Genomic DNA, 16273 nt, shown 5'->3' on the forward strand with positions numbered 1-16273 from the left:
GAAGAGACACAGGGACACGTGCCATTCTGCCACCTTCAACTTCACTGTATGTGAAGTTGCTTTCTTCCATTTCCAGCCTTTCAATATATCTCATTAAGAATCTGAAAACAAGTCTAAGCTTCACCTAAGGAAGAAGATGAAAGCCAGTGGGCTTTTTCTTAGAGAAGCAAAGTGGGTTATGCATCCTTTAAACCATAGAAATATAACTTTGCTTCCCTGCTCCGTGACTATGCCTTAATTACTGGAGCCTAAATAAATGGGAAAGTCCAAAGCAGGAAACATAAAGACACATGCAGGCAGACTCCTCTGTGAACTGATATTCAGAGGAGGGAGCAAATCCTTTGGGAACAGCTGTACCTTGGAGGTTGCAAGTCTTACAAACAACAGTACACCTACGCAGCCTGTTAATGGAAGAAAAATAAGTCTGGTCTACCCTTTTGTATAAGCAGAGTTTGGTGTAGTGGCTAAAGATGCTGGCACGGGAGTGGAGGGATTGTAAATTCTAACCCTTTTTTAAAAGTTAATTTGGGGCCAGCTGCTTTCTCTCTGTCCTTGAAAGAGGGGACTGGCTAACCACATCCAAAATGTTGTCAAGGAAACTTCAGGGACCAGTCCAAGCAGTCTTCAGGAATCAAGATTGACCTGAGAGACTATCCAGTACCATAATAATGAACATGCATTTTCCACAGTTAACATTTAAACATTCCGCACCATGATTGTACACAGCAAATGCCAAACCTCTTATAGTATTCACAGTTTTGCCAAATTGTATTATTTCTTGAAAATGCTTAGAGCCAAAATGCATTGTGTCTTTCAAGTTGCTAAATGGCAACTATTTCATTAGAAAGGACTTTATGTTTCCCATCTTAGCAAAGATTAACCAAAACCCACATCAAGCATTAGATCACTCCAGCCTCACTCTCCAATCTGGAACCTCCCACATCTATTTTGGCTTCAAGTCTTAGAAATTCCAGCCTAATTTAATCTTTGCCATGACTAGGTGGGCATACATCCAAATGAAACACTGCCACAATCAGCTCGTTTCATTTCTAGGGATTCTTGTGCAATGCATTAATGCTTTATGGCAGTGTTTTTCAAACTTGGCAATTTTATGACCTGTGGACATCAACTCCCAGAAATCCCCAGCTAGCCATGCTAACTAGGGAATTCTGGTAAATGAAGTCTATACACCTTAAAGTTGCCAAGTTTGAAAAAAAAACTGCTTTATAGTATGCAAGCACCTTATTTAATTCTCTTGAATTAATTTTAATTTATTTATTAAATTTATATGCCACTCATCTTGCTAGATAAAGTAACTGTAATGAGCAGGAACGTGCTGTTCCATAAATAGATCCATATATTTTTACAGGCAGAAGTTCAAAACTTGTTATACAACATTTATCACTTAGATCCTCGATGGGAAAACCATTAAAAATTCCAACTGTAATTAGACTGAGGGCTAAAAAAGTATCTCACTCAAAGTAATGAGGAACACTTTTGCACTCTTGTCAAGAAAAACAGCTGGATGTTTCAACAATAACTGACTCTGAATAAAAAAACATCCAGTTTTTTGCATTTGATCTACTAGAGTTTTAGGCTGGGTTCACACTGAGTTTAATTGGATTGGGTTCAGTTAATAAGGAGCCTAACGATAATAATAATAATACTTTATTAAATATATATCTCACCCAACACCCAGCAATTACCATTGCCTTAGCATGTTGTCAATCACAGATAAACCTCCAAGTGGCCTCAATGGCTCTCAAAAAGAGAACTAATGACCACATGACTGCAAGGAATCTAAATCCTTCCATTCTCCACCACCTGGTCAGAACTTCTTGGATGAGAAAGTCCAGTTGCCTTTTGAAAGAAATTATCTTTGAGATGTCGAGGCAAAATACAATTTCTTGCTTTGGCACTTAATCAATTAATCTGGCTTTGAACCAACCATCTTTAGAAGAATAAATGTTTCATAGCTGAAAGTTCTCCGTAACTATAAAATCTCCATTTCTAAATAACCAGCAATAATAGTTCTACTGGAAAATGACCAATACCCTTGATTCTAAGGAGCAATACTTTTAGTGCTTAGATTTTTAAAAAATACAGATATGAGATTCAATAACTGGTTATATTTTAATAGTGCTGTAATCTTTTAAGAGCAAGCTGTTAATCCTTCTTTTTGTAGGAATTAAAATAACTAATTTATTGGTTGGACACTGACAAAGAGTAATTCCACACCTCCTACAGCTTATTCATACCACAGCAGTCTACATTTGGCTAGGGGGTTGCACATCCCATTTATATAAAACTGCAATAGCAGCTTTTCAAACTTCAAAAAAGTATGTGTATAAAATTGTTGCTTTTGTTACAACAAGACTGTTTGCCAAGACCTATTTTTAATGCCCAGTTATTGTATGTTTAATGGCTAGTCATTACTCATTGCATGTTCTCTTGCAAAATATATAGCACTCTTATCAAAACCAGAATGTAGATTTAATCTGCAGTCATTAATGTATAGAATAGGGGAATAACAGATACCCATTAGTGAATTGCTGAATGACTAGCCATGACTAGCTAGTTAGATCCATCTTACCATCCAGAAAGTGGTAAGATGCATCTAATCAAGCTTTAGAAGGTACCCTAAGCTTTGGGATATTTATGTAAGGGAAATGGTGCACTAACAAAGACAAGACTTTGGGCTTCCATTTGATAATAAACTTTTCTCAAAAACTTCAATAAAACAGCAGAATGATTTGAGCTGAATGAACTAAAAAGTAGAAAAAAGAATGTCCAGAATTGCAAAACACAGGAGAAAGAACTTTCTCTATTTCAATAGCACAGTTCAGTCTCTATACTGCATACTTCAATCACCTTTAAAACATTCCACAAAAGTTTTGAAGTTTGGTGAGATTTCCCATAAAATTGCAGTACTCAGAACAAACATGAGAATGAAAAAATATGCATCTATAGTTTAGATACAGTCCAAAACTTCACACATATCTCCATTCACATAGAATTATGGGTTTAAACTGACTCTCTAGAAAATGGACTTTTTCCATACTCTTTTTTTTTCTTTTATGAACAGGGCTGCAGCAACCCAATTGGTATGGTTTATTCCCCCAAAGTTCTTTGATATTATAAAGTTTACATTTTTAAAGTTTATAAACTTATTAGATCCTTTGTTGCCTTCAAATACATTGACAAAGCATTTTGCAATAGGGATACAATAATAAGGAATTAGGTACCTGATATGACACAGCTCTGAAGACTTGTGGCTAACATATACAGGCAGTCTTCGACTTACATCCATAATTGAGTCCAAAATCTTGTTGCTAAGCAAGAAAGTTGTTAAGTGAATTTTGCCCCATTTTACGACCTGTCTTGCTACAGTTGTTAGTGAATCACTACAGTTTTTAAGTTAGTAGCACGTTTGTTAAGTGAATCTGACTTCGCCACTGACTTAGTTTATCAGAAGGTCACAGAAGGTGATCACATGACCCTGGGACACTGCAAGCATCGTAAATATGAGTCAGTTGCCAAGAGTCTGATTTTTTTATCACCTGACCATGGAGATGCTGCAATGGTTGTAAATGTGAAAAACAGTCGTAAGTCACTTTTTTCAGTGCCATAACTTTGAGCAGTCACTGAATAACTGTTGTAAGTTGAGGACTACTATATGTTAAACACATTGCCTTACAAAGCATAGGACAAAACAGCAAACTAATATGAGATTTTTTTATTATTATTTTTTTAAAAAAAGACCTATTACAGTATGTTTCAATTACTGATAATGGATCAGGATCAATATTCAGGATCCAGCTACTTTCTGATCTTGGACTGAACTATTTGGAGCAGAAGAACGGAAATAATTGTATTCACTGATATTCAGAGAGAGTTAAAGTGGATTTCTCACAGTCTAACTAGCCCATTTGTTAACACCTGCCCTAACTATAACTGCTTATGGGTCGTGCCCCATAAAATCAGTTGAAAGGCTGTTTCTGATTGCATCTGTGGCTCCTTCTCAGAAAAGTGAAAAGCTTGAAATCTAAATTATCAGCATAGGTTTTGACTGCAAATGTTTTGCAAAACAAATCTGAGCTAAAACTCTGGGTGTAAATTGAATTGTGCATACAACATTTGTACACCTAAAATCAAATTCAGGGGTTAGGTGCTGTTAGAACTATAGCTTAAAAACAAGAGGGAAATAATTGAATATGGAATATAAGTTTTGGTTAAGTTAAAATTTGAGCCACCAAACAAACTCCAATAACCCATTATCTAGAGTCAATCCTACCGTTCTGTAGATAATGAGAAGTTGCTTTATCCCTCTGTCTATGTCTGTCTGTCTATCTGTCTCTCTCTCACACAAAAATGTGATTTTTGTTGTTATTTTTATGTCCAATTCTCAGAGCCTGCCTGGACAGGTCCTTGAAGTTTTCCTGGCAAAGTTTTTCAGAAGCAGTTTGCAATTTCTTCTTTCCTAGGTCTGACAGAAAATGACTGGTCTAAGGTCACCCAGCTAGCTTTGTGCCTAAAGCAGGAATAGAACTCACACTCTCCTGGTTTCTAGCCTGATGCCTTAACCTAGCGGTCCCCAACCCTTTTGGCACCAAGGACTGGTTTCATGGAGGCAATTTTTCCACAGACTGGCGGAGGGGGGAGGAGTGTACAACCTATATCCTTCACAGTAGAGCTTGCAGCACAATTCCTAACAGGCCATGGACATGTACCAGTCTGCAGACCAGGGATTCTGCACCCCTGCCTTAACTATTACACCAAACTGGCTCTCTGCCTATGTCAAAGGTGATAAAATTTCATGGAAGGTCTGTTAGCACAGGGTAGGCACCTTCCAGATATGTGGGAACTACAACTCCCAGAATCCCAAAGGAGCATGACAACATGGGCTAGAAATCAGGCAGGTGTTGCTCCAACACAGCAGAAAGAAAATCTTAACCAGGGATATTTGGGGGGGGGGGTGGGGTTTAAAAAAACTTTAAATGGCAACAGTGCCATGTGTATATCACACATACAAGGTGGGGGTTTGATAAGCTGTCAACTGGCCTCTGAACTTTTCTTATTCCTCTGCAGCTATTCCTTGTCTTCTTCTATCTCCACTATAGCAATACAGTAACCAGTTCTTCTACTGTGTCAAAGAGAAAAATAACAACATTTATGTTAACAAAGATCACAAAACTATCAGCTCTGACCTATTTCTTCCACTTCAACTAGAAGGAACAAGCGATGTTACCTCCTCAAATCAAAACAGAGGCCTTTCCTGACAACCATCTCAATAAGCTTATATATTTAAAGATGGCCTGCATCATCCATAGTCACCACCACCATCCTCATCCTCCTTCTGTAAATGTAGAACAAACACAAACACCTTACAGAATAAGTTAATTTTGACTCACAGAAACAGTCCTAATTTCTAATAGAAATCAGTGTACATTCACTTACATGCCCTTACATGCCCATGCCCTGTATTCTGCAACATAAGGTTTTTCAAATTATTAATATTAGGAACATAACTTGTATTTAACTTATAACTTACTGGTATCATATTATGATTATTATTACTCTGTGGCTTTGCATGTACACTGAGAATTTCTGTATCAGAGACAAATTCCTTGTGTGTCTAATCACACTTGGCCAATAAAGTATTCTATTCTATTCTATTCTATTCTATTCTATTCTATTCTATTCTATTCTATTCTATTCTATTCTATTCTATTCTACTCTACTCTACTCTACTCTACTCTACTCTACTCTACTCTACTCTACTCTACTCTACTCCATTCCATTCCATTCTCTGACAACTTTATATAGCTGTCCATCTCAGAAAACAAGTGACTCTGGGAGGCATACAACAATGCTAAAAAAACAGTTAAATAATAAATACCCCAAACATTTTTTTTAAAAAAAAAAGAACTATAAAAACAAGGGTCTAAAGAAGAAATAGCAGGCCAGCAGTTGCTAATAATTATGGAGCACCTGATTAATTCACCAGTCCTCAGGGGTCCTCAGGTCTGATAGCACAACCAGGTCTTGAGGATCTTTGGAAAATCAGAAGTGATTGTGCCAACCCCACCACAGAGGGGAGGATATTCTGTAACCCATGAACCACAGTGGAAAAGGGCCACCACATAGGGGCCCCCAAATGTAGCTGTCTAAAAGACAGAATTTGTAAATGCCCTCTCTGGGATGGGTAGACATAATTGGGAGAGATGATCCCTTAAGTCACCTGGTCCTATGCCATGTAGGACTTTAAAAATCAAAAACAGTACTTTGACTTGGATCCAGAAACAGATCCAGTAATCAGTGCAACTTAAGAGAGGAGGTGTAGCACAAGTTCTAACAGAAGCATACATAACTCTCCACGCTGCTGCATTGTGCACCAGCTGAAGTTTCTGGATACTCTTCAAGGGCACTCCCATGTAGAGCATATTACAATTGTTCTAATGAAAGTGAGTAGGACATGAATGAGCATGAGCAGGGCCCCTCAATTTAGGAATGGGGGCAATAGGCACACAATACAAAGCTGTACAAAGAACCTCCTAGCTACAATTGCTCCAGGGCAGAAGTTGTAAGTCCAGGACAGCCCCTAGGTCAGAGGTCCCCAATCTTTTGGGCACCAGGGAGTTGTTGCATGGAGAGAGGTTTTTCTGCAGACTGGAGGGTGTGTGGTTTTGTATGCTTCCTGCATTCCGCGGATGGGGCTTTGCTTGTTTGTGCAGACCATTTGCTGGCTTGCTGTGGCTCGGTACTGGTCCGTGGATTGGGAGTTGGGGACCCCTGCCCTAAACAGGGTCAGTTTAGGGCAGTGCAACCCCATATTCCTCCCTTTTCTATGCCTCTCTTTTGCACATGCACAAATCTATATTATTCAAATTGGAAATCCCGAATAGTCAACTTAATATCACCTTCTGAGTAATGGATCCTAACTACCTACTTATATAGTTGTAGGTTTTTAACCATAATTAGGATTTGGTTGTTAAGCAAAGGGATCACTAAGTGAAACAGCAACTGTGCTTATAATCTTCCTTCAGCCTTCCTTTGCTTTGCAGGCTTGTGAAGGTCGTAAATATGAGGATGCAGAGTAGGCTGGCGATGACTGGACAGTGCAACTGGTAGCCAAGCGATACAGTAAAATCTCTCTGCTGCCCTCTAGTGGTCATTCACATTTTTGTAACCTAAGCGTGACAGCCTTATGCATTGGCAAAACCAGAATTTCTGCTACATTCTCGCCTTCCGCATTCAGAATGATTACCACTGTTTCTTTTCTGATAATGAAAGGGGAAATTAATACCCAATAATTACATTTCCCTAATCATCAGAGACTTGTGCCCTTTGTTCTCTGCAATGCCTGGCTCATACTGGTAGTTTTCAATAGATTCCCACTTACAGTTTGATTAGGAAATTAACAGGCCATATTGTTCTTTCTTTATTCAAGCTTTCCCACCAAGAAGACCTCTCCTCTGCATTCTGCTTCTGTGCTTGAATAACTAAATTCAAATAAGGTGGCTATAGAAAAACCTCGGCCCTGCAGATATCCAGCCTCTCTTGCTCCAGCAAACACAGAATAAGGAACTTGGTTAGGATACATTTCACGTTTTGCAAGGAACGCTCTGTCCTTGTCTGAAGTTATAGCTGAACTCCAGGGAAAGATTTTTGTCCTCTGTTTTTCATACAACCTGAAATATTTCCTGTTTCTCTTTGATACAGAAAGTTATTACCGGATTGATTCAAACCACCAGGATATAGCCAAGTAAATCTCTGGGCCGATCTTTCTTCTCAGACAGAAAGAATGGGGAAGATGCCAAAAAAATATACTTTTTGGCCGCAGAAGGAGGAAACACAGAAGCTTTAATGTGCAAATACTTTCACAGGGCTGTCAAAAGCTGACTTGATATTAGCAGCAGGTTTAGACCTGAAGATTTATAATCTGAACTGACTGATCCTTAGGACATAAATACATACATACATACATACAATTAAATAAATAAATAATGAACAAACAAACAAGGGAAAAGACTATTGTTTCAAGTTTCTATTGTTCCCAATGGCTGAACACCCTGGAAACATCCTGTTTTGTTCCAAGCTGTCTATAAAAGTTTTTAGGGCATTTGGGTTGAACTAATTATGGGTACAATTATGGGTACAATAATTAATTCTTAATTATTTATTGTTTTCTCTATTTGCTCTATTTATATCTCTCCTTGATTACTTTACAACTTACTCCAGGCAATGAACACAGACAATACATGGAGTTTTCGACTTACAACAGTTCATCTAGTGACCGTTGGAAGTTACAATGGGATTGACAAAAGTGATTTATGACCGCTTTTCACACTTATGACCTGTGTAGCATCCCCAGGGTCATGTGATCAAAATTCGGATGCTTGGGTACTGATTCATATTTATGGTGGGTGAAACATCCTCGGGTCACGTGATCCCCTTCTGTGACCTTCTGACAAGCAAAGTCAATCAGGAAAGCCAGATTCACTTAACAACTGTGTTACTAACTTAACAACTTCAGTGATTCATTTAACAACTGTGGCAAGAAATGGAGCAAAATGGAGCAACATTCACTTCACGTACGTTTCATTGAGCAGCAGAAATGTTGGGATCAACTGTGGTCATAATTAGAGGTCTTCCTGCACTCCTTTGCCATGTTTTTCCCACAACAACAATCCTATCCGGTTGGGCTGAGAGAGAGAGAGTGACTGGCCCAAAGTCACCCAGCTGGCTTTCGTGGCTAAGGTGGGGGTTGAAGTCTCCCACTTTCTGCCCTGGTGCCTTAACCACAGACCAAACTGGAATTATGGCAGCTTCTTTGCACATTCAGATGAATGCAGAAAAGTCTGAAATCTTAGGAGCACAGGGAAATTGTGGTATGCATGGAAATTCCACCCTCAACCTCCAACTCACTGTCAACCTTGCATGTTTAGAGCCTTGGTGGAGCAGTGGGCTAATGCCTCCTTAAGTAACACCAGCTGCCTGCAATTAGTGCAGGTTCGCATCCCACCAGGCTCAAGGTTGACTCAGCCTTCCATCCTTCCGAGGTAGGTAAAATGAGGACCCAGATTGTTGGGGGCAATTAAGCTGACTTTGTAATAATGCCGCTTGGGGGGGGTGTGAAAGCCCTAATAAGCAGGCATATACATAGAATGAAGGCTACTGCTAAGCTTGTAAGCCGCCCTGAATCTTCGGAGAAGGGCGGGATATAAATGGAATTAAAATAAAAAAAATAAATGTTTAGGCCAAATGTAGCTGAACAATCCCAGGAAGCAAAATTCATTAGCTTTACACATGAATAGAGAAGATGTTATTTGCAAGCAAGTTGCACACCGAATCACATCCAGCCTTCATTTCAATTCAGAATAAATCCATGCACACACTTGCTATTTTTACCAAAGCAGCATCTTCTGCTGAAAAGATAAACATCAGATCTCTTTGGAGAGAGAAATCATTTTGATAAAAATGTTTCTGTTCCACACATTGGTGACTCTTGTTGAGATCCATCCCAGGGCTAGCCCAGTCTCTTTCTTCTTCCAAGCTCAAAGCTGAAAACAATCTTGAAGAAGAGGTGGAGGAAATATAAAACGTATTGCAAAAACCATTGATAAAGGGGGGTGGGAATTGGGTAGATGCATTTAAAGTTTATAATTTTATCCTGGCTTTTGCAAAACGGCACAGCTTTGATCATATTTCTGCCCTGTCTGTTTAATCTTCCTTTTGTTTGTTTTCCTAGGCAAGGCTCCAACGCACAGCACATATGGGTCCCAGGCCATTGGGGGCTTGTATTTTTCAGGCAGCAGCCCCCGCTGCCACATGGTAAGCTGCTTTCCAAACAGAGGGGAATTTCAAAAGCAGATTGTAAGATGGCATGAATGATGGTTCCCTAAATGAAGCTGATTTTTTTTAAAAAAGATTCCTTTGGATGAGCTTAAAAACAGAACATTTTTAAAGTGTCAGGGTTTTTTTTAAAAAAAATCTACGATTTGATATTCTTACATTGTTTCCACTGTGAAATTTTTATGATTGGTTGGAGGGTAGGTAGGTAGGTATATGATAGATAGGTAGGTAGGTAGGTAGGTAGACAGACAGACAGATAGACAGACAGACAGACATAATAAATGATGACAGACATAATAGATGATAGGCATAGATATATAGATAATAAATAATAGAGAGGGATAGATAGATAGATAGATAGATAGATAGATAGATAGATAGATAGATAGATAGATATAATAAATAATAGGGATATGATAGATATAATAAATAATAGGGATATGATAGATAGATAGATAGATAGATAGATAGATAGATAGATAGATAGATAGATAGATAGATAGATAAAAAGGTAAAGGTTCCCCCGCACATGCGTGCTAGTCGTTTCCGACTCTAGGGGCCGGTGCTCATCTCCGTTTCAAAGCCGAAGAGCCAGCGCTTGTCCAAGGACATCTCCGTGGTCATGTGGCCGGCATGACTAGACGCCAAAGGCGCACGGAACGCTGTTACCTTCCCACCGTAGTGGTCCCTATTTTTCTACTTGCATTTTGACGTGCTTTCGAACTGCTAGGTTGGCAGAAGCTGGGGCGAGTAACAGGCGCTCACTCTGTTACGCGGCACTCGGGATTCGACCCGCCAAACTGCCGACCTTCCGATCGACAAGCTCAGCGTCCTAACCCACTGAGCCACCGCGTCCCCTAGATAGATAGATAGATAGATATAATAAATAATAGGGATATCATAGATATAATAAATAATAGGGATTAGATAGATAGATAGATAGATAGATAGATAGATAGATAGATAGATAGATAGATAGATAGACAGACAGACAGACAGACAGATAGATAGATATAATAAATAATAGGGATATGGTAGATATAATAAATAATAGGGATATGATAGATAGATATGATAAATAATAGAGATATGATAGATAGATAGATAGATAGATAGATAGATAGATAGATAGATAGATAGATAGATAGATAGATAGACAGACAGACAGATATAATAAATAATAGGGATATGATAGATAGATAGATAGATAGATAGATAGATAGATAGATAGATAGATAGATAGATAGACAGACAGACAGACAGACAGACAGACAGACAGACGGACAGATATAATAAATAATAGGGATATGATAGATAGATAGATAGATAGATAGATAGATAGATAGATAGATAGATAGATAGATAGATAGATAGATTTTGCAAATGAAAGTTTTGTAGGAGACAAAGTCTTATCTGGGGATGCTTAAGTACATCAATAAATGTTATGCTGGGACAGTGACTTTTCTGATTCTCATTGCTACTATGGCAGTAATTGAGATGATCTCACTCTCAGTGGAATAAGGAGAAAAATATTTCAAGACTTAATTGCATGAATTAATTGACAATACCAGGGATTTCTTGCCTTTGCTTCTAAATGCAGGCATATCACTGGAAAATACTGGTCAAGATAGTCTGATTACATGAACAAACATATAAAAAAGGGAAGAGCATAATAAAACTTACACACAATGGCTTGTTGGTGGTTTAAGTAGAGAACAACAATATTGTTTTATGGTACAACAAGACAAGAAAGGATGGTTAGACCACTATTCCCATCTGTGGACTAGATTCTGCCAGGAACATCAGGAAGAACACTGGAAAACTTGGAATGTAATATTTAGAGTAGGTTAATAGTACAGAAACGAAGAGATTAAAAAATGGGAGAAAGAGGCAAGAATTACCAGAATTTCACGGATTTCAGTAGCAGATCATGCTGAAAAGGAAAGCATTAATGTAAGTTGCAACAGGAATGTTAATGCTATTTACTGCTTTTCACTGATTTATAGATTCTCATGCTCAGTCAGGCACTACGTTTAGCTATTGAGCCTCCCCTGCAGAAGAGATGCTACTAGGGGTGAGGCCTAAGTTACGCTAATTTTATCAAGCAACCCCACTCCTGGAAACCTCAATGTCTAAAAACTACAATGCTAAAAGATCGGTTTTATTTCATTCATCTATATTTCCTGTTCTAGACCACCCATCTCCCTCAAGGAGCTTCTTTTAATATAAAAAGGTAAAGGTTTTCCTATCACTAGTGTCCAACTCTAGGACAGGGTGCTCATCTCCGTTTCTTGGCCAAGGGACCCGGCATTGTCTAAAGACAACTTCTGTGGCATTTGGCTGGCATTGCCGTACACCACAGGTGCACGGGACGCTATTCCCTTCCCACCAAAGTGGTAGCTATTCATCTACTCGCATTTGCATGCTTTCGAACTGCTAGGTGGGCAGTGTTGTGATTCAGGGTCAGCCTGTGGGTTCGGCAGTCGGGTTGGACGACTCAGAGGAGGAGGGGGTTGTTGAAGAGCTTGCTGAGGGGGTTAAAGATCTTGCTGATGAGAGCCCTCAGCCAGGCCCCTCCCACCTGGTCACGACGGAGACCCAGCTGTGTGAGCCTGACAGCGTGGATGAAGATGACCCACAGCTGGCCCTGTTCAAGGACGCCCGACGCAGGAGGCAGTCAATCAGGAGTAAACAGAGGAAGGCAACGGGGCACCTCGGAAGGAGGCAGAGAGAAGCCACGCCCTGAACTGTATAAAAGGGGAATGCGTGGGAGGGCTGGTTTGCTGAAGGCAACCGCTTGATTAGTTCCTGTTTCATAGCTCCTGTTTCATGGTTGGTGTCTTGTTTTGCTCTGTTTTATCTTAATAAATTTGGAAGGCTTAATTCCAGCCTCTTGCCGTTTGTAAAGGGGTTGTCCCTGCCTTTTCTGCAGGGCCGGTAGTAGGCTGGTACAGAACAGGCAGGAGCTGGAGCAAGTAACGGGAGCTCACCCCATTGTGTGGAGCTCAGGTCTCCAACCTGGCCTGTCAGCTCTCCAGCCGACAAGCTCAGCTTCTTTAACTGCTGAGCCTTCTTATCTTGTGACTCCAAGGGGAACCGTGTGGGGTTCTCTATCATTCTAATTCCATCTTTCTTGTTTGAGGACTTTGTATCTGTTGAAGGGCTTCTTATAAAATCCTCTGGGCTTTAAAAGATTGGCAAGATTCAGACCATTCTCACCACCTCTCGTGGACCAACACCATAATTTCCAACACATCATCATTTGGAAAGGATGGGAAAGGCTTCCCTTAATTTTTTATATATATTTTTTTGGAAAAAAATAAGTGCTTTAGCCCATTTCAGAAGTTTCAAGCCTTCTTTGCAGGACATCCAGCCAGCACAGAAAACTACAGTACTTCCTTGTTCTATTTCATAAACGGGGACATCCGTGTATGACCCAGGGCTGATGACAGCCATCTGGGAGAAGATCCAGGCCTGAGTTCCTCCATCATGTTAATGGGCAACAGTGTGGTTTGGTAGAAACTCAGATCCTTGGGTTTGTAAGACAGGCTTGAGGTCTCGGCAATGATAGGCGAAAGCAACCCCTTCCTGCAAGGAGCTGCCTCTTTCAGGTGAACCTCAAGGACAGACTCTCCACCATGTAGTAGCCTTCATGCCTGCTGGCTTCACCAGATGCCCAGAACACAAACCAGAATGTGCTTGCAGGCAGGCAGGCAGCTCAGTATCTAATATTGACTAACAGCTGCAAATGAAAAGGACTCAGATCGAGACACGGAAGGGAGTGCAGGATGTGAATGGGTCTCCGTGGAAGGAAACCGCAGGCTCCTTTTCCAGGGAGGTGGGGGCGAGCGAGCGGGCGGGCGAGCGCTGCAGTGAAGCTATGCAGGAGCCCGGCAAAGCGGGAAGCCGTGGTGGCTGTCCCTCGCCGGTTCACCTCTCCGCGCCCCTCCAAGCCTCCGTCTACGGCCGGCACCCTCCCCTCCCCCTCATTTTGCAAAGGCACGGAAGCCTTTGATCTGGTTCCCCCCCCCCCCACACACACACACCCCTTCCTAGCCAGCCGACTCGGCTGCGATCGCCCCTCAGGTGAGAAGCAAAGGACGAGGAAGGCGGTGAGGGCGCCCGGGGGCGCCTCTGGCTTTGCAAAAGGGAAAGGCAGGAGAACCGCAGCCCTTACCTTCCACAGCCATTCTCTCAGAGTTCGCTTAATGCATGCATAATTCGCCTGCCCAGAGATGCTTCTCCTCCTCCTCCTCCTTCTCCTCCTCCTCCTTCCTCCCTTCTTCCCCCACCCCCTTCTTTCCTTTCTTCTCTTTCTCCCTTCACGGTTTTCTCTCTCGCTCATCTGCAACCGAGAAGTTCAACCTGCAGCGAGGAAGGCTTAGCCCCCTTCCCTCTGCAGCCTGGGAAATGGAGTCTCTGCCTTCCCGGTCAAGCTGCGCCTCGGTGGCCCTTGGTGGCGACGGAGCTCCCTGGCTCCCACCGAGCCCCAGTCCTCTCCGCCTGAGGCCGTCTCCCGCAGAGGAGGAATCCCTTCCTTCTTGCCTTGCCTCAGGGGCTCAAAGCCAATGGGGAAAAGCAGACTACAATTCCCGACATGCAACGCCGCCAAGTTGAGCGGAGACCTGGAGTGGGAACGGTTTGATTGAGCGCTTCCTTGTCAAATTAGAAGAGGAAACAGGTAAAACCGGGCGCTTGTCGGACGGCCTGGCAAAAGAAAAAAAAAAAAAAACGGCAGCTGGGATCAGAACCTTTCCAAAAGTAAGGGAGACTTTGCTTCCCAAATAGCTTTTGGCTGCAAACCTTCACAAGAGCCTTGGTGGAGCAGTGGGCTAATGCCTCCTTAAGTAACACCAGCTGCCTGCAATTAGTGCAGGTTCGCATCCCACCAGGCTCAAGGTTGACTCAGCCTTCCATCCTTCTGAGGTAGGTAAAATGAGGACCCAGATTGTTGGGGGCAATAAGCTGACTTTATAATAATGCCGCTTGGGGGTGTGAAAGCCCTAATAAGCAGGCATATACATAGAATGAAGGCTACTGCTAAGCTTGTAAGCCGCCCTGAGTCTTCGGAGAAGGGCGGGATATAAATAGAATTAAAATAAATGATGCTACTTTCATCATTAAAGAAAGGTAAAGGTTCCCCCGCACATGCGTTCTAGTCGTTTCCAACTCTAGGGGCCGGTGCTCATCTCCGTTTCAAAGCCGAAGAGCCAGCGCTTGTCCGAGGACGTCTCCGTGGTCATGTGGCCGGCATGACTAGACGCCAAAGGCGCACAGAACGCTGTTACTTTCTCACCGGAGTGGTCCCTATTTTTCTACTTGCATTTTTACGTGCTTTCGAACTGCTAGGTTGGCAGAAGCTGGGACGAGTAACAGGCACTCAGTCTGCTATGCGGCACTCGGGATTCGACCCGCCAAACTGCCGACCATCTGATTGGTCGACAAGCTCAGCGTCCTAACCCACTGAGCCACCGCGTCCCCACATCATTATATAGGCGAGGTCCAAAAGTAAGTTTGCACCTTCTAGGTCTTTTTTTTTTGCCTCTTGCCACATTTCTGGGCTTCTTTGAGGTACCTGTCTCCTATCAAGCCATGTGGATTTCTTAGAATCATAGGGCTGGAAGGGATCTTGGAGATCTTCTAGTCCAACCCCTGCCCAAGGCAGGAGTCCTTATACTATCTCAGACAATGGCTGTCCAATCTTTTCTTGAAAACCTCCAGCGATAAGAGCACCTGCAATTCTGGGAGGCAAGCTGTTCCATTGATTAATTGTTCTCATTGTCAGGAAATTCATCCTTGCTTCCCAACTGGACCTCCCTCTTACGAGCTCATTGCTTCTTGTCCTGCCCTCAGGTGCTATGGAGAATAAATTGATGCCCTCTTCCCTGTGAGGATCCTTCAAGTATTGAAGACTGCTACGAGATCTTCCCTGAACCTTCCTGCGGCCATTCATTATACGCTTTAGCCTTATCATCTTTGTTGTTTTTCTCTGCACTTTTTCTAGGATCTCAGCCTCTTTTTTGTATTGTGGTGAAGGTTGCTTAATAGTTTTCAGCCAGAAATTTCCCATCATTTCTAGTCTGGATCTTCTCTAGAGTTTTTACCCATTGGTTCTTGGCCTAATCTTGAGCAATAGGGAAATTAAATCCATACTTAATCCTTCTCTTCATTAGACTAGACCAGGGGTAGGCAACCTCGGCTCTTTTATGACTCATGGACTTCAACTCCCAGAATTCCTGAGCCAGCATGGCTGGCTCAGGAATTCTGGGAGTTGAAGTCCATGAGTCATAAAAGAGCTGAGGTTGCCTACCCCTGGACTAGAAGTACCTAGTTCCCTTAGTCATTCATCATACAATTCAGCCCCCAGGTCCCTTACAACGTTTGCTACTCTTCTCTGCCCATTTTCTAGGGCAGGGGT

The 16273-nt window shown here is 41.8% G+C and overlaps 1 protein-coding gene across 3 annotated transcripts in view; it reads right to left on the reverse strand.

Moving 5' to 3' along the window:
* Positions 1 to 14157, reverse strand: part of SAMD12 (sterile alpha motif domain containing 12) — a 280132-nt gene extending 265975 nt beyond the window's left edge. For all 3 annotated transcript variants that reach the window (XM_081325303.1, XM_081325304.1, XM_081325302.1), the window contains exon 1: positions 14033 to 14157. In XM_081325303.1, coding sequence (XP_081181429.1) covers positions 14033 to 14045 — 13 coding nt within the window. In that variant the 5' untranslated portion in view covers positions 14046 to 14157. The remainder of the gene's footprint in view (positions 1 to 14032) is intronic.
* Positions 14158 to 16273: the final 2116 nt, after the last annotated feature.

This window comes from Vipera berus (genome assembly GCF_964194415.1).
Source record: "Vipera berus genome assembly, chromosome: 3".
In the NCBI taxonomy this organism is placed as follows: domain Eukaryota; kingdom Metazoa; phylum Chordata; class Lepidosauria; order Squamata; family Viperidae; genus Vipera; species Vipera berus.